Source organism: Coturnix japonica, chromosome 10 (genome assembly GCF_001577835.2).
Source record: "Coturnix japonica isolate 7356 chromosome 10, Coturnix japonica 2.1, whole genome shotgun sequence".
Classification (NCBI taxonomy): domain Eukaryota; kingdom Metazoa; phylum Chordata; class Aves; order Galliformes; family Phasianidae; genus Coturnix; species Coturnix japonica.
Genome location: NC_029525.1, coordinates 15,884,221 through 15,902,362, shown reverse-complemented (window position 1 = coordinate 15,902,362; position 18,142 = coordinate 15,884,221). Strand labels below are relative to the sequence as shown.

Below are 18,142 nucleotides of genomic sequence, written 5' to 3'. Positions count from 1 at the left end.
GTTCTTCCATTCTCCACTGGTTCTTCTGCTCCCAGAGCTTGCGTAGGCATTCATGTTGGAAAAGACCACTAAGATCACCTCATCCAACCATGAATAAATGTCTGCAGGCATGCCTGTACATGTAAAATGCACACTGTGTATATTAAAGCTTATGATTATGTCAGATTTCACTCAGCCTGTAAAAGCAGGATGCATGTAAGTGGAAAAAGCCCTGTAACAAAAAGCCCCCATCCAGTGCTGGGGTTTTGTTCAGCTTTGGTTCCCAAATGGGCCCAAGGAGCACTAAAAGTGAGGTTTACACCCAGGCTGCAGTCAGCTCTCGAGGCCCCACGTCTTAACTGACCGCGTGGTTCATGGACCCACAGCTTCAAAGTAATTGTTTAACAGTTAAATTTTCAATTACAGCCATCTACGATAAATTCTAACCTTATAAAAACCATTTTATACTTAAAAAATACAAGTCATTTAGCTGCCTAAGGGAGGCTGAGCAGGTGGAAGTCATTGGCGCTCAGGTGCTAACCCAGCCTTCCATGGAAACCAATGCTGGAATGCTTTGCTGCTAAATTACTGCATGTGTTTGGTGAAGGGGGAGGTTTACTAACACCTGAGCCATGACTTAGTGCAGAAGTCCACGAGATCCATTTGGAAACATCCCACAGCACTTTGCTATGGGCAGATGGGCCCAGGGCCCAGTGAGCCCCTGCCGTGAGGCATGGCTATGAGCAGGGTGAAAAAATGAAATGGAATTAGCTTCAAAAAAAAAGAAGGGGCTGTTTAGCAGGCTGGCTGCATTTGCCTTCACACTTTAATTCAATAAAACCTTCGGCTTTAATTGCCCTGAATCAGCTCCAGAGTTTCCAGCAAGCAGGGGTCCCAGTGCAGGGAGTTTGGCCAGACCCTGCTCTGCTTCTCTGTCTCCTTGAAGAACAAAAAAAGACAGAAGGAAAAATCAAAGCCACACCTCTGTGCTTTGTTGACATTTCAAGAAGGCTCCTACAAAGGGCACAGTTTAAGCCATCTGAGCGATGCCGAGATAACACAAACACCCAAAGCAAACAGGAGATAATGGCTGATGGCTGCAATGGCCTTGGCTCTGCAGGTGGCATTTTGGGTGTCTCAGCAGCACAAGGTGGGCCCCAGGCAGCTCTGCAGAGCTGGACAGGAGGGCAGCAGCCACCGGGTCCCTTCCCCAGCCCCCCAGCCCTATCCCTCATCCCCTTCCTCACCTCCATCCTATTCGCATTCCCTTTTCCATCCCCTCCCTCCTCCCATTTCCATCTCCTTCCTCATCTTCATCCTGATCCACTTCTCCATCCCTTTTGCTTATCCCCATCACCAGTCCATCACCACTTCCTGCCTACTACCATCCCTGTCCCATCCCCATTCCCTTCCTCATCCCCTCCCTGTTCCTATCCCATCCCCTTCCCCATCCCAGAACAGACAGAACCCTTTGCTCCATGGACACGGGTGACAGCATCTTCCAATCCCATTCACTCACTGATGGCTCCATCGTGGTTTCCTTCAGTTCTGTTCTGCAGTGCAGGCGCTGCAGTCCCATGCCCAGAGCACAGCCCAGCTGGGTGCTGCTGCCTCCTGTTTGAGGGTCTCCTCCATAAAGAAAGGCTGAGAAGAGCCCCAGTGCCACTTGTAGCTGAAAATGCACTTTGAAGTCCCAAAACTGCACTGAGCCGCCCACAGGAAGGTTGAGTGTCCACACCAAGCTCCAGCAGCAGACAAGACACCAGGGTTATGGGAACAAGAGTGCTGAGAAGCAGATTTCAGGCTCTAATCTCACACTCCCAGCCCATTGCTGCCCACTGGGATGCACTCGCTCCCAGCGACATCAGCTCTCCCAGCAGCTCCAGCCCCTCAGCTCCCTCTTTCCCAGCAGCAGGACTTCCAGAGCAGCCACTTTACGATGTGTCTGGGGTGGGCGGTGGTGCTCATGCTCAGTAACAGCGGGACAAAGGCAGCTTTGTGCCCACTGAGGTGATGCTGAGGTTGGGGCTGGAGCTGAGGCACAAAGCCCAGCCTGGGGTGCAGAGCATGAAGCTGTGCCTGGGGTGCTCAGGGCAATGCAGAGCCATTATGGCTCTTACAGATACTGGTTTTGCAAAGAAGCTGAAAGGAAAGGCACCAGTGGGTGCCAGGCATCACAACCACACACTGCAAACCCGAACCCCTGTGGCAGATTACCCACCACAAGTGCCTGTGTCACAGTGCCAAGGCAGGGAGGAATCTGTTTATTTGAAGACACCCCTCTTTAGAGACAAAGTGTGTCGTAGCAGCCTGCAACAGGGACATGAACCAGACCTGCCCGCACGGCCTCGGCCCGCGCAGCCGATGCTCACAGAAGTTTCTTGGAATAGAAAAACAACAAAATGTCCAAACTGTACACCTTTACACAGGGCACGGAGCCAGGCTCCTTTTACAGCGCTGTACATGCTCGGAATTAGGAAGTGCAACTCAGAGCCCATAAAGCATCCTGGGCCACTAATGAAGACAAACTAAAAGCTGCGGCGGCGGAAGCTGAGCAGATACACAGGCAAATGAAACTTATTGTGCTCCTGATACTCCAGAGTGTAGTTACCCAGAGAAAGAGGAGCAGAACAAAGGCAGCTTATGGGCTTCCCTGGTCACAGAGCTCTCCCTTCTCTCCCATCAGGAAGTAGCTGTCAGCCCAAGTGGCTTTGCTTTGTATCAGCTCTATTTTACAACTGACTTTGCAGGAGTGCAATTCAATAGCTCGCTCACTCCCCGAGCTGCAGCCACCTCCTGCACTCAGCTGCACAGAGAGCGCCCAGCGCCCATATCCTGCCCCTGCTGGGCTGCCCCCAGAGCCCTGCTGGGCTCTGCTGCCAAAACCCCATGCAGCTCCTTAGCAGCAAACAGTGGTACACTGTCCCTGTGCACCCCATCCCCTCCCCGTGTGGGGCTGCATGCTCAGGGCAGGACGCTTCCCCTCTTCCATCAGCCCTCGGTTTCCAGTGCCACGAGCACTACCTCCTCTTCCTCATGCAAGTTTCAAGCCGTCCCAGCTCTTCGTAGGCCTGGTAGAAAACGTCAAAGTCTCTGGCACTCCAGCCCCTCCAGACAGCCAGGCACCACTCGGTGTTTTCATTCTGAAAGCAGCACACAACCGTGTCCTTTGCTACGAGAGCAGCATCCACCAGCGTCCTGGGGAAGGAAGAGCAGAGAATGGCATCAGGGTGGATTGCAGCCCCACTAAGCAGCGGGGCCCGCTAATCCCAGAGGCACTGATTCACAGGCTCTCCTTTCCAGCTGGTGAATCTCCTTTTATAAGCTGCAAATCCTTGAGAAGGGAGAGCATAGCAAAGGGAGGAACAAGAAACCACAGCGTGGCAAAAGCAAGCAGTTCAGTGACATGGGAAAAGATTCTGTAAGGGATTCAGGTGCCCAAACGTGAAGCTACATGCATAAACCTGCTGCAACGTTCTGAAGTTGCTGATAATCTCCTGATCTGTTCAATCCCTGCAGCCAGTTGGGTGTATCCAGAGCAGCCAACCAGCCCATGTGAGTGATGGGCTTGGATGGGGTGGGTGGCATGGCACAGCAATGCTGTGAGGTGAGCCAGTGGCAGCCCCAATGGCCGTGGCTCTGCACCTAATTTCCTCCTAATTGTTTTTAACGGTTGGGTAAAATAAAAGTCAAACCTACAGCCAAGAATGCCCCACTCTCAACTAACTGATAAAAATGCTCAGTGAACAAGGCGAGGGAACGGCAGGAGTGCTTTGATCTCACGCTGTGTTTGCCCAGTGGTAATAAATGGTCATTTATAATCCTTAGCAGTGCTTAACCTCCATTTGTTTGGACATAAATAGTACAATCCCAGACTGGTATTTAAGTGATCAGCAGGAGCACCCCCATCTCTCCAGCAGCTATTTATTTATCTGGACTCTCGTTTGCTGGATGAAATCCTTTACATTAATGTATAGAACTACTCTCCCCTGTGCTCTCGGAGCCGTCCCCTGGCCATTCACTGCCGACAGCACAAAGGTGCTCATTTAGAGCCAGAACTTCAACCTGATCCACATGAATGAAGCCACAGACAAGCGCTGCGCTCTGCATAAATACACTGCTTGTTCCTAACACAGGGCCAGAGCCTGCCAAGCTCCAACCATCTCCTGCCAGGTGCCGCTGCCCTCCGAGTACCTGGAGGCAGCAGCAGGCAGGATCAGACAGACACCGGGCTCTGCCCATCACGTTACAGGGCACCAGGTGAATTTTGGAGACCAGGCTGTGGTCACAGCATCTCACCCTCACCTCTGCAACCCATCCCCTTGAACCCTTGGGAGCCGGTGCCCAACTCAGCCTCACCCATAGGGAGCCAGCTCCCCGGCCTTCAGCACGGCGATCACTCGGCCCCGCTGCATGCCCGATTCCTTCTCCAGTCCAATCACGATGATATCCCCTCCTCTCCTGCAAAAGAAACGAGGGAGTTGCACACATACACTATGTAATGGGGACTGCTGGCAGCTGAGCAAATCCTGTGTTGGATGCCCACCCTCTCTGCTGCAATCCCTCCTGTACTAACACAGATTTCTGCAGGGAAGGGGCACTGCCACCTCACCAAGAAGCCACTGAATCTGCTGCACTAAGAACCCCTACAGCTGGCAAATCACATTTCTAGTGGTTTTGAGCAACTCAACAGGAGGCAGCGGGACGTGCCAGCACCACATCCGAGCAAGGAAGCTGCCTGCTGCTCTTTGTTTCCTCAGTAGCCAGGGAAACTGGGTGTTGAGCTCACCATCCGCTATTCCATTCTGCTGAAATCAATCTCACGAGGCCTCAGCTGCAGCCATTCTGCCATCACCAAGTATCTTTGAAAACGAGCAGAGAAATGGATGTACCATTGTACTGTGAGCACAATTTCTCAGTGATGATTTTCTGGACAGGTGAATCAAAGCAGGCGTGCAAAGTCCCTGAATTACCTGTCACTAATCTCTCAATACTCAGCCCAGGAGGGATTTGGCTCAAGCTGTCTGGGGAAGCAACCCGCTTACCTGGGGATCCATATGAGGTCTTTCACAGGCAGAATCTTGACGGCTTGGAGATGCTGTGAGTTGTCACCCATAGGTACAGCGTCGTGATCTGGGGAAGGCTTCAGTTCATGAAACTTGCCCGACTCCTCGAAATCTGTAGAGAGTGGAGCACTGGAAGAGCTGGTGGGAGAGCTGGGCAGGCTGGAGGGACAGCGGGTTAACCTGTTGGGAGGTGAGGAGGAGTAGGAGGACACGGAGCAATAGTCTGTGAGTGAGTCCTGGTGGTTGAGGATCTGGGTGCCAACCTCGGGGCTGTAGATGATGCTCATGTCCATCAGCGAGTTCCCCTCCAGCGTCCTGGGGTTGATAGGAGCAGTAGCAGGGATGGCTGTGGCAGGCTGCTGGATGGCAAACATGTCTCGGAGGGGGCTGCAGTCCCCGCAGAAGTAGCGTGCACAGAGCTGGTAGGTGGCGGCGTGGTACATCACCAAGAAGTTGCTTTTCTCATCCAGACACCACACCACCTCCTCCCCATGGCACTCTGAGTTGCAGGCAATGGATGAGATGGCAGAGGGTGGGCTGAAGGGCTCCAGCCTCCTGCTGATCTCCATCGTGGTGCAGTCGATGACGAGGATGCCGGGGCCGTTGCTGTACCACACCTCCGTGCCGCTGTTGGTGATCTCCATAGCTCTCACTGGATACGGGTTCTGCCGCGGGTCATCATCAGGAATGTTGAATTTGGACCTGTTGGCTGTGTGAGAGCACAGGTAGGAGCAGCTGTCTGCTGGGATGCCCTGGGCCACTGAGAACACGGCTACGAGTCCATCTGACAGGCCGGCCAGCACCATGTACGAGTTCTGCAAGAAAGAGTTGGCAGATTCTCTCCAGATTCTTTACTTCCCCCCCAGACAAAAGCTTTCAATCCCAAAGGCGCTGACTGCCCCTCACAACCCCATAACTGTGCCAGTAACTTACCCCAGATCACTCAGCGATAACAGCAACATAAAAGGCTGTTATACAGAAGCTGCTGCAGAGCCATACGCCTCTCACCCAGTATTACCTCTCTCTTTATTGGCAAGGGAGGATAGACAGGCCTGGCAGCCTGCCCCCAAGGTTAACAAATTCAAGCTGGAACATGTTCAGAGACAGCCATCGTAATCCTAGGAATCCAGCTGTAGAAACCCGGCTCATATCCAGAAAGGAGTAAAGCACAGTGAAGCTATTGCTATCAGTCAAGGAGAGGAATGGAAGCAATGCAGGATGAAGTGGGAAGAGGGAGATGGTCCTTCAGCCAACGCCAGCGCACAGCCATCACTCCGCACTCAACCGCTGCGCTCCTCCCAGGGATGAGCTCTGGGTGTGGGACTGCAGGCAGTGTTCCCAATGCCAGGCACAAAAACAGCTGCCAGGTGCCCAAGCACACCTCAGCAGGTAGTTCACATCCTGCCCTGGGATGTGCTGGCTGTAGTGGGGACAGCCACATCCCTGCATGGGAGCTGGCAAGAAAGCCACGGCTCAGTGCAGCCCCAGCACCTCCCGCTCACTGAGGCGGTGCAGAGGGCTGTGAAACAGGCTGGAAAATGGGACTCTTGGGAATTAACTCCCCGTGACCTCAGGGCTGTACCAGAAACTCCCCATCTGTGCAGCAGATAAAACAATACCTACCTCAAAGGCCTTTATTTCCTCCCTGTGGAGCAATAAATTCCAAAAAAAAAAGACAAGACCCTTTGCCCAGGGCTTTCTCACTGCTGTTACAAACCAAAAGCGAATGGAACCAAAGAACACAGCGTCAGCCCTCCATGGCACAAAGCCCTGTAAGATGGGCCGGGGACCTGGCGTCACCCCTGGCTGCTCTGAAGCTGATGGAAACCTTCAGGGCTTGTGGCTGTGCCAGCCCCAATAGATGGCTCTGGGTCCACAGAGGCCAAAATCAGTACCTTGAGCTGCTCTCAAATACCAGGGGACAGACAGCACCGGGGTAAGTATGAGTTGAATGGATAGCACTGTTTGCAAGGTTCATTAAGAGTCTTGGATTAAACCAATCTATCTGCATACACAGTATGAGTAAAGCCATCAGCGTGCTGCACTCGTATGACTAATCCAAATCACAGCAGAATTTTACAGTAATGGGAAAAACTAGGGAAGCAAGTGGAAAGTTGTGAAATGGGACTTGGACTCCAACTCAGCCCGGTCCCAATCCTCTAACCACTAATTAAAAGAAACCCAAGTGGCCTGCAGTGCTCGGTGCCACGTCCCTACTGCCAAGTGGATCTGGTGCAAAGGTTCTTGGATGTGGACCTGCCAGAGGGGGTTGCATCAAGAGGTTGGGACATGGCATGATGCTTTGCACAGGCTGAGTTTCAGATTTTATTTTTTTTTTGCTTTTGGAAAAAGAATTCAATTATTTAAAACAGAACAAAGCAAAGCAGAGCAGCCCACATCTCTCTGGTGAAAATGGTCCAGTTGTTTTCAGACCAAAGGACCGAATATTTCTTACTAAAAATGGAACACCAACACCACAGAGCTGCACCACCACATTTATACCTTCTCAGTTTTACGGATCACGCCAGGTTTTAGCCTGGCTTGCCTACAGTGGAAGCAAACCTTACAGGTACTTGATGCTCTGGGGCACTCACTGCTCACAGCCTTGGCTATCAGGATTTGCTTCATTCCAGACACCACCATTATCACTTTGGTTGGGAAAGGAGTAAAGAACTCAGACCCTGGGAAATGCCCTCTGCCTGCCACCTCTGGCCTAGCAGGGACCATAAGAGAGGCAGCACCAAGGCTGCCCAGGTGCTACCAGACATTATGGGGAGCTGGTGGCGCAGGGCAGCGTGGCAAAGCCCTCAGACCCAGGCTATTACAACAGTGACCAGAGACGGGCAGCGCGGCAGGCTCCAGAAACCTTAAGTAACTTTCTCAGAATTCATTTTCAACATTTGAGCTCAGCAAAGAGCCAACAAAAACATGCAGCAACAAAACTGCATTTGAAGCTCGCGTCCTGCCAGCAGCCCCGCTGTGCCAGTGAGGAAGGCCTTGGAGCGGGGCTGTGATGGGATGTGATGGGCAGCACAGAGGGTGAGCTGGCTCCAGACGTTCTGTCCTCACGGTTAAGGACAGGAGCAGCTGGGACGGCCACAAGGAGCAGGTTAAAACCAAAAATGGCCTCGGTCACCTCCTCCCTCCTTCCCACAAGGTCTGGCGCTGCTGGCACTGAGTACTGCAGCCTTTAAATGCAGCTTTTGTTTTCATCTGTTCCAGGTTGCTGCAGGAGGCTGGAGGCTCGCACCCATACACATCTCTCTCTCCCCCAGAAACCACACAACAAAAAAGCTCAAATTGTACAAAACTTTTCCTTGGCGGGTGAGATTTGGATCCTGGGCCCCTCTCTGCTGCCTTGAAGTTTCCATGATGCTTCCTTTGGATGAGAAACTGAGTTTTGGAAATTGTTTCTTTTGGATCAGCCTTCCCAAGGCAGTCATAAAGAATTCCCCTTCCCAGCAACATCCCTCAGCAGCTCTCTGACTGCGAGTTACCTCACATCTCAACAGCTGAAGGCTTTCTACCCAGGGAAACGAGAGCAATTCTTCCCTGCACCAGGCAATAATTACCATGTGATAACTCAGATACAACTCGCTGTGCTGTACAGTGAGTTTGACAAGTGTAAGCTTTCCGCTTTGTTTTATGGGAAGAACTGGCTGCTTCAAAAAAATGGCTTAGTTTCTTGCCAGCCTGGTCTGCACATCCCCACGGCTGCTGCTCTGGCTGTTTCACTGCCAAATTCATTCATAGAAAGGAGAGAGGAAAAAGTAAGTGCAATAAAGCAAGGAGAGCAGCAAAGGGATGTGGATTGCTGGAAGGTTGGGTAGGGTCGGGGGAGGAAGGGAGGTGTCTAGACTCAATATTACTATTGTAGAGCCTGGCATTATTTATGACATTTTCTAGGCAAGCCACAAACTGAAAATAGAAACCAGGAGACATAAAGCCACTCGTAACCCCTAAGGAATGGCTTTGCAAGCTGTGTGACAGTGGAAAAGCTGAAAAGCAAAAAGACTCGTTCGACTATCCTGGACAAAACCTCAGGCAGCACGAAAAAGAAATTTGCCCTACACGTCAGAAATGAAACTGCACAGTGGAGAAACACTGCAGACGTGGGAGCCAAAGAAAGCCAAGAGGCGGCTGAAACTCGTCCCTCCGCCAACTTCAGCTCTGTGCCCTTCTTCAGTCCTCCTCACACCATGTTTGGAAGTCAAGTGGTACACCTTACACTAACCATCCGCCCTGGATGCAGACAGCAGTCTGAGCAGACCAGCCAGAAATGGACAACAACGGGAACAGACACGCGGTATAAAACAGCTCCACGGCTGCCATGAGAGCTGCTCCGTGTTGAGCTTTTAGCCTTAGACAGCCCACTGGCATCTGCAAAAACTTCATGGTCACCATTAACGTTGGAGTATAATTATGTGTTTTCACTCGAGGTGCTGTAGACAAACCGGAGGTAATTTAGCCCAGAGCAGTTTTTGTACATCCCTCAGCCCTGCCCGCAATAGGCAGTAATGTCAGATTCCTCTTGCCAGTAATTGGATGGTAGTAGTTTCACAACCAGCTAGATAGCATACAGCGTTTTATTAGTCATAGGTGGCAGCTCATAGACTGCATTTATGACCTAAGCATTTTCATCCAAAACCAGAAAGAAGTGTAGGTAATACTGTGCACACAAACAACAGCATGCACACGTGCCAGGGAAAGAGTGAGAGCAGGAGCCAGAGTATACCCAAGCCCTGCATTAACAGTTAACAAATCTCTATACTAATTACTCATTCACATCCCCTCGACCTTGCTTGATCAGCCTAAACCTTGCCATGCAGTGATGTGGAAACACGGCTGGAAAACTTCCTTGCATGGGAATTTGATCTGTTTGGACTATTATCCTGGCAGAGTTTGCAGTGCCAGCTCCGGTCCCTTGATGCAGGTTCATGCCTACACCTCTGCCCCTCACTCTGCTGGTAGAGACACCAAGAGCCAAACCCACCTTCCTGCACTACCAAACACAGCAAACACCTTTGATGCTGGCTGGTGACAAGTGGCACAAGCCTTCTAGCCTGGCTTCACTAACACACCCTTCTCAAGCTGGAGCTAGGATTCCCCCATACCTTTTTGATAACAGGAATCACCAGGAAGCAGCTGACAGCAGCAGGAGAGTCCAAACCCTTCTGCGGGGCCTTCAGAGGACACATGCCCTGCAGCCTGTACACTGAGATCTTCTGGTCCTGTGGAAGAACACACCAAATTCAATGAATTTCCTTTGCTTCTCATGATTTTTACCCTTTGATAACTGAATCCCAAACAGTTTTTATTTGTATATTTTCCTACGCAAAGCCTGGATTTCCCTTTGTTTTCTCTGGAGGCCATTAGCCTATGGGTAGAACCTGGGGGCTGCCCTCCCCAGAACCAACTGTGACCCAAAGCCAACTAAACTCAGCACTCCAGCTGTTACAGCAGTGTATCTGAAACCAGCATTGGTAACCCCAACTCTGAACAAACCATGAATGTGTCAGGACAACTGAGATACGTTTTGTGCTCTTTAGCATTCACCCATCGGTTCAGACTAATAATACTGGAGTTACAAGGAATATGTGAACCCTGCCTCAATTTGAGTGGATAGAAAAGTCAAATACCTTATTTATCAACATGGGAAAAAGATACACACCTTCACTCCATTCCAGCTTCCATACTCCAGCCATGTGAATTCACCAACATGGATTACTTATTCTGCACACGTGGCCTCCTGCCCCTCAACCCCGAAACTGAACTTTGGGAACATTCCCATTTGTTTCATCTATGTTTTGTTTGCTTTGTGTCAAATGGTTGTGCAGAACAGGCTGACACTTAACACAGCCCTTTCTGATGGGCGGATACAGGCTCAGAGATAAGCCAGCCATGCTCTCCCACTCTTATCTTTTCAGCTGTGGTTTTCCATGGTGAACGCTGCACTTGGGTGCCCATTTCCCACCAGATTCCAAATCCCTCGGCCCTGTTTTACAACCCCACCCACAATGCATGGTTTCTTTCACTGCTCCCATTTATCACTCAGAGATAAGGATATTTCCCAGACGGAACCACTGGGTGCAGATATGCCCCAACTGGAGCAGTTTCACCTCGGGCAGCCGAGATTCCCATGACTGCTCTGAACACAAGGAGACACAACCGTGCTCTAAGTGTCAGCCAAACAGCATGCAGCACCAACACCCCATGAGGCAGCAGGTGCTCAGCTCTGTTGTCTCCAGCACTCTTAGTTCTATTGACTGAAGAGGCCATAGGTTTCCATGCCTTGCGAGGAGGAGCACTTGAGCAGGGTACAGACGGCCTTACCTCCGTAGCAGCCCAGAGTGTGTTCTGAAATTTCAGCTGGCAGCACAGCTTCATGCCGGGGCAGCTCATCCTCTCCACTTCTATGACCCCTTTTTCTGGATTCACCACCGTGTAGTTTCTGAAAAGAACAAACAATTGGCTGCAGCCAGCCTCCAACCTGTGATAGGGCACTTCTGGCTGAGCCACAGCGTGATGCAGACGGTGCTGCAGGGCTCTCCAAAGGGTTCTCATAAAGGAAAAGACATAAAGACACAGCCCAGCTCTTCCTCAGGGTGGATGTGCAATTGCTTCTGTGAAGATTTCAGCTCTGCTATCTGACTTTGCACTGAAATGGACAGGAGCACATCCATTGCCAGTTACTATAACTCAGCTGTGAGACGAGCAGCTCCAGCTGAAGAGCAGTAATTAATAGCTGGAAGCTCTCGGCCTTCCTCACCCATTAAGATTCTCAAGAGAATATGTGCTCTTTTCCCAAGCTCACTGCCTCAGTATTATCTTGTTTCATTACTAATTCTGGTACGTAAACAGCAGATGACGATTCCTCCACCTAAGAGCAAAGATCCGTAACCTGATAAACTCTTTTATAAATATGACCTATAAATATTTTTGCAACTTCAAGGATTTTGTTTGTTTTGGGTTCGGGGGAGTTTATTGGCTTTGGGTGTTTGAACAACAACTGGATATTCACAGTCGCATCTGCGAGCCCAGATGTTGGACCAACTGCAGCACAGGCAATCACACATCCCCAAATCTGTCATATAGAAGCAATCTGTTATTCAGCAGTCTCCAGCAATTGCATTGTCCGGTCAGGAAGCAGATTCCCCGAGATATATTGCTGTGAATACTTGGACAACATCCATGTATTCAAAATACATCTGTGGGTCCCATGTGTTTCAGCAGGAATAGTTATACTGGCTCGATGAACGGCCGGCCAGGCACCACAAATAGCAAAGCAAACAGCTCAGGAACAAATCACGTACCTTCCCCATTAGGTTGATGACTTACACATAATTAATACAAAATTCAGATCCATTTGTGAACGTTTCCAAATAAAACGAGGGCTGTAAAAATTAGTAACATCCATAAAAATAAACCTAACCAGCCACGGGTCATAGGTGGCTGAGCAAAATGCCATCATCTCAGTCACAATTTAATAACACTTATGGCACATGCCTAGCCAGTATGGCATGCATTTTACTGGAAGCATACACTTGGATGCACACACAGCTTCAGGCATGTGGCTAACTCCTGATGATTTCAATAGGATTTAAGCATGTGCTTAATTGCTTTGCAGAAGAGAGATGGAACTGCAGTCTCAATTAGGAAAGGTTTAGCGTTAAATGGCCTCATTAGGAAAGGCAGAACACGTCTGTTCTCATGTGCAAATGCTCCATCCTGTGTGTATGAATCATTACACTGCCCTAATCTTCTCCTCATATTAACCGAAGCAGAGTTAAGCTCATTAAATATCCTTTATAAAGCAACCACTGTTCCCAATTAAAAGAGTTTGGGAAAACAGCGTTCAATGTATCCTTGGCATTTGCTCAAATTCACCTTCTTTACCTCCCCTCGGAGGGGTAACTGAAGACACTGAAGGATTCGTCCTTTAAAAGGAAATGAGAAATAGGAGCCATCTAACCTGGTGTCTTCCTTCCCATCCCAGAAAACCACAGTGTATTCCTGTCCTTGGGAGCAGAAGAAAGAAGACTGCTTCCCACAGGGCAGCAGGTACATGAATGTTGCGAAGGTGGGATCTTTCATCTGTCCTACCACAGACATGGCCAGCGGACGCTGTGGGGAAAGGAAAAGAGAACGACACATTGCAAAGGCTGCTGAAGGTCCAGATGGAAGAACAGAGTCACAACCATTGCCACTAAAGCTACAGAGCCAAGAATTTCTTTAATAAAATCTCCTGCAACGTACCCATGTCTGCACCAACTTCTCCTTACAAATCCCCCCTCAGTGGTTCTCAGCATCCCTCCGTATCCCAGAATTCAGATGTAAGATGCAAGAATTTTGGGACCTGACCCAACCTCTGCCTGTTTGTGAATCAAGGCAACCTTTATTTGAAGAACAAGAGCTACAAACCATCAACTTAATTAATGAGAAATGTAATACACCAATATCCTTTTTTTTTTTTTTTAATACTTAAAATCCTTTTCTTATCCCCTCATATTGCCTTTTATAATTGGAGGGGTTTTGAAGTCTTTGTAGTTACATTCCCAGCATGATGCTGTAGCTGCTTCTAGAAATTATGGGTAACGTCTTGCCCAAGCAAAATCAATAGTTTAACTGGCACTGACATCAAGGGGCCTGTATGTCACCCCAGACATCTTAGGCCACCAATCTGCCATTGTTTCATTCATAAAACTCTAATTTAAGGTAGTAGAAGCTCTGGGTCAAATCAGCAGGAGGGGGAAACAGGCAACTGAGCTGCAGAGCTGTACCAAGAGGGATGCTGGTGATAAGGAGAGTCTGGTACCTTTTCTGGCTTAGTGTCCCAGCACTCCATCATGAGTGCCTGCATCCTATACAGCTGCACCTCTTCTGGCTGACCAAGAACGGGACGGATTCCTTTTGACAGCTTCTTTGCTATCTGCAGTTGGTGCTGCCCCAGCACAGGCCGCTGACCAGACAGCAACTCGTACAGCACCATTCCATAGGAGAACATGTCAACCTAGAGCCAGCAACAGAGCAAACCTCCCATGGTAAAGGCAGCATGGAAGAACACAAGGGGAAAGATAGCGCTACATAACAACACAGCAGTTAGGAGGAATTCATCATGAAGCCACCACCACCACCCATGGACATGCCACAGTTACCTTCTCATCATAGACTATGCGAGGTCTGATCTCAGGGGCTTGATAGCCTGGTGTGCCTTCCACCCCGAGTGCTCCTTCATGGAACGACTGCCGGGAGATCCCGTAGTCAGACAGCTTGATATTGACGTGCTCCTTGACATCCAGGGACCACACCAAGATATTGTCTGACTTCAGGTCACAAAAGATGATGTTCTTCTTGTGCAGGTAGGCAAGGCCGGTGACAATCTGATAGGCTATTTTGTGTGTCAGCATGTGTCCCAGTGGCACAAAGGAAGACCCTGCCACAAAGAAACAGCCTGCCTTCACATCTTGTAAATGTAACTGCTTTTCCCCCCTTTTTTTCTTCTTTCAAGCTCCAGAGCAATAACTAAGAACGTTTTCAATCACCCAATGCCAACATTCAAAGCATCACCATTTATGTTGCTATACAAATCTGGCAGTTCTATTACGAGCTTTAAAACCCTTCCAACCTCCAGATCCCCGAATCTTATGGTGAGAATTAATGCTCAGCTGAAAGTTGACACAAAGCCAAGATGCCAAGAGGGTCAGATGGCCTCACTCAGAATGAGTGTCATTCATTTGATGGCAGCAGGAATACAGATAGTTACTGGAGAATTCAGACTGCCAGACACACATCTGCGGGGGGAAGAACACAGCACTACACAGGCAGAACTGAAGAGAGGTTCACTTCTTATTACTTAGCAGAGAAACTGAAATCCCAGTCTCCTAAGTAGTTCACAAAACCCTGAGCATCAATTTTTACACTTATTTCCCCGAGGCACAACTGAAGAGTAACACCATCCCTCCCAATTTCTCTCCTTCTTTTCAGCAGATTGAGCACCGGTTTTGGCTCTATCAATTATTTGCCACTATTGTGACACAGGAATGAAATCTCGCAGGAGGGAGATTGTGCTTTTACCTTTGGAGTTTTCAGATAAGACAGTGGTGAGGCTGCCCAGAGGGGCCAGCTCCAGTGCAAAGCAGAGTGGGTGGATGCTGATGCCAATGAGGGAGACAATGCAGGGGTGCTGCAGCGAGTGGAGCATGCTGGCTTCCTGGCGGAACTCAGAGAAGTTCTTCATGGCATCCATGGCCCTCAGGTGTTTCAGCATGGTATCTGGCAAGACAGACAAACTCCTTCTTAGTCCCCAGTTTTCCAATTATTTCCTTTCTTTATGTGCTGGCATTGATGGAATAAGACTTAATAAAAGGTAGAGACCTGCAAGTTCTTAGTGCAAACCAACGCAAATACACACCTCTCATGGCCATTGACCTCCTTCTCTGACATCCTACAGTGAAAATAGTCTTAATTTCTGTACCTTACAGATGCTGTCATGAAAGACTCCTTAAAACACACCTTCCTCCTCCATGAAAACACATCAGTTTTGCTGTATATTTCAAAGCTGTACACAAACAGGTGCTGCCAGCACTTCAGAGAGCAAAGGCTTTTTGGTCTCAGCTTGCGATCTCAGGTTGCAAGAGTGAATTTCAGTGCTGATTCTGTACTGTACCTGCAGCTGAAGTGGGAGAACCACTGCATTTTTTGATCTGAAATCTCTTCACAGCCACTGGTTTTCCTTGGTATCGTGCCCGATATATAACGGTCCCACTTCCACCCTGGCCAAGAACGTTGTTTTCATTTTCACTACATTCCAGTTTGCTGTTTTCCAAGAACAATCTGCCAAAAAGACATTGGGGCTTTTTATTTAGAAGACGAGCTTTAAAGGCACTGTAAATTCACGTTTTTAATGTCACTGTCATTTTCACACATCCCCCTTAGGTTCTTGTTATATGTGCTGAGCAGACTGGATCACCTTTGTCATCTCAAGGTGCTCTGTGCTGGCTCACATGCAGCCCAGCAGATTCTTTGCAGAAAGAAAAGTAACAAGCAAATAAGTGAAAAAGGCTTTTTACTGGGCCAGCTTATCCTATGAGAACCCAACAGATCTGGAAAGCACATGAGCTCCTTCCTCAAGCAGATGGCACAGCTACAGACATTTCTAACATTTATCTGTATTAATGATTTTTTTTTTGTTTGTTTCACTTATCTCCTGTTCCTCTTCTCTCTGTTGAGGCAGGACAGGATGTTTATGAACAGCCCCACACTCCAAAACCTGATTATTCCAATCAGCTTACTGTTCACAGGCTGTAATTCATCATTTCCCCAATCTTCCAGAGCCTACTTTCACAGCTGTTCGTACTTCAAACATCTCCACTCACCTCGCACCAGCCAAATAAGTCTCTTGGAGAGACCATAGTGGGTGGCCACTGGTGATGCTGGTCCACAATACCCATCAAAATGACTGTAAAAAGGGAATGGGAGGCAACGGGAACATAGAAAGCTCCAAGAGCAGCTGACAGGACACCATTTGGTCATGGCATATCACAGCTCTGCTTCCAGCCCAAAAAGGTCTAAGAAGAATGAACTGTGATCCTAGAGAGGACTCAGTAAAGTGAAAAATAAAGTCATAGAACGGTTTGGTTGGAAGAGACCTTAAAAGACCACCCAGTTCCAGTCGTCATGCCACAAGCAGGGACACCTTCTACTCACAATCCTCACTGTCAGCGTTCTCCTCTAGCAGAGACTGGAGGTCATTGAATAACGTTACCTGGCAGGAAAATCTGTCATGAAGAGCTCTGGGACCAGCTCTTGGAGAGAAACAGGGATGTCGGGGTGGTTAGGGCATGTGATGTAGTCCAGTTCGATGGCAGTCAGCACACAGTCCTCCATGTTGAAGTACTGTGCATCCTCTGCCTTCTCGCCACACTCATCCTCCAGCCTGGAAGCAGCACAGATGTGGCAGGGCACATACTGCTCCATCAGCAATGTACCGTCGCTCTCAGTGGCTGTGAGTGCTTCAAACCAAGCAAACAAGCAGAAAACGTAACTCAGACTGAGATGGAGCAACAGCTTTGAGTGCATTCAAATGCCTGCAGTCACTACCTGGATCCACTGGCAGAAGGTCAGACCCATGATTGCAGCAGTTTGTGAAAGCAGGCTTATGAAAGCAGCTGATGCAGGGCAGGATAAAGCACTATCTGCAGCACTGAAGGCAGGAACACATTGCTTTCTCTCATGAACAACATTATCAGGCCCTCTAATGGAAAAGCTACCATGAGAGAACCTCTCCCTTCAGCTACAATGGGATTTGGTGTTGCCAGCACCCATTAAATGCCTACAATCCAGTGGATGAATCCAGGCCACAGCCTTTGAAGTCAGACTCCTCTCAAGCTTCAGCGATTAACATTATCATTATTTTAATCTAAAGGCAAATAAAATCTTCTTTTAAGTTTGTAGCACGCAGAACATGATTATGTGAGACAACTGTTTCCTTGGGAGAACCTCCAATTAAGAGATTTTGGCACAGTGCTCCAGACCGTTGAGTGACCGATATGAGATGACAAAGAATACTTGAGATTTTGTTTTGGTTTTAAACAAAGCGTATTGGGGTTGCAAATGGCCCGCTGGGTAACAGCATGATCTGAGCTGATCATAGGAAAAATAACTGCTGGAGTCAAGGAAGTTACCTTGGCACAGAATCCCTGGTATCGTATTCGCTTATGCCTCTCACATCACAATTTTATTAATTACAGGCTATTCAAAATGGGGGATAAAAAGCTGATCCCAGCTGACCCCAAAAGGAGTTTTGGCATTGAGGGACAGCACCAAGTAGTCTGGGTGGAATCCTGCCTCTATTATGAGCAAGGGAAGAGACCCTCACTCCTATACAAGCAGGTCTTGCTTCATCCGTAATGTTTCACTTGTGCTTGCTGAGATTGATGGGATGAAAGACATGTGGTTGGAGACCAATGGCTGCTGTCAAAGAATCTCAATCTGTCCGCAGGTTATCAGCTTCTCTCAGACATTATTGACTCGAGACTCTCAGAACCTGAGGGGTTTTCACACACAACATTGCACACCCAGAGAGCTTCCCCAAAGGA

General features: G+C 49.0%; 1 protein-coding gene across 3 annotated transcripts in view; it reads right to left on the bottom strand.

Moving 5' to 3' along the window:
• Nucleotides 1-2,214: 2,214 nt before the first annotated feature.
• LRRK1 (leucine rich repeat kinase 1) overlaps nt 2,215-18,142 on the bottom strand; it is a 61,430-nt gene continuing 45,502 nt past the window's right edge. For all 3 annotated transcript variants that reach the window (XM_015873417.2, XM_015873416.2, XM_015873418.2), the window contains 11 exons: nt 16,810-17,056; nt 15,712-15,878; nt 15,120-15,317; nt 14,201-14,478; nt 13,861-14,055; nt 13,018-13,169; nt 11,379-11,496; nt 10,160-10,276; nt 5,025-5,860; nt 4,339-4,440; nt 2,215-3,177 (listed from right to left, as the gene is read on the bottom strand). In XM_015873417.2, coding sequence (XP_015728903.1) covers nt 3,000-3,177; nt 4,339-4,440; nt 5,025-5,860; nt 10,160-10,276; nt 11,379-11,496; nt 13,018-13,169; nt 13,861-14,055; nt 14,201-14,478; nt 15,120-15,317; nt 15,712-15,878; nt 16,810-17,056 — 2,588 coding nt within the window. In that variant the 3' untranslated portion in view covers nt 2,215-2,999. The remainder of the gene's footprint in view (nt 3,178-4,338; nt 4,441-5,024; nt 5,861-10,159; nt 10,277-11,378; nt 11,497-13,017; nt 13,170-13,860; nt 14,056-14,200; nt 14,479-15,119; nt 15,318-15,711; nt 15,879-16,809; nt 17,057-18,142) is intronic.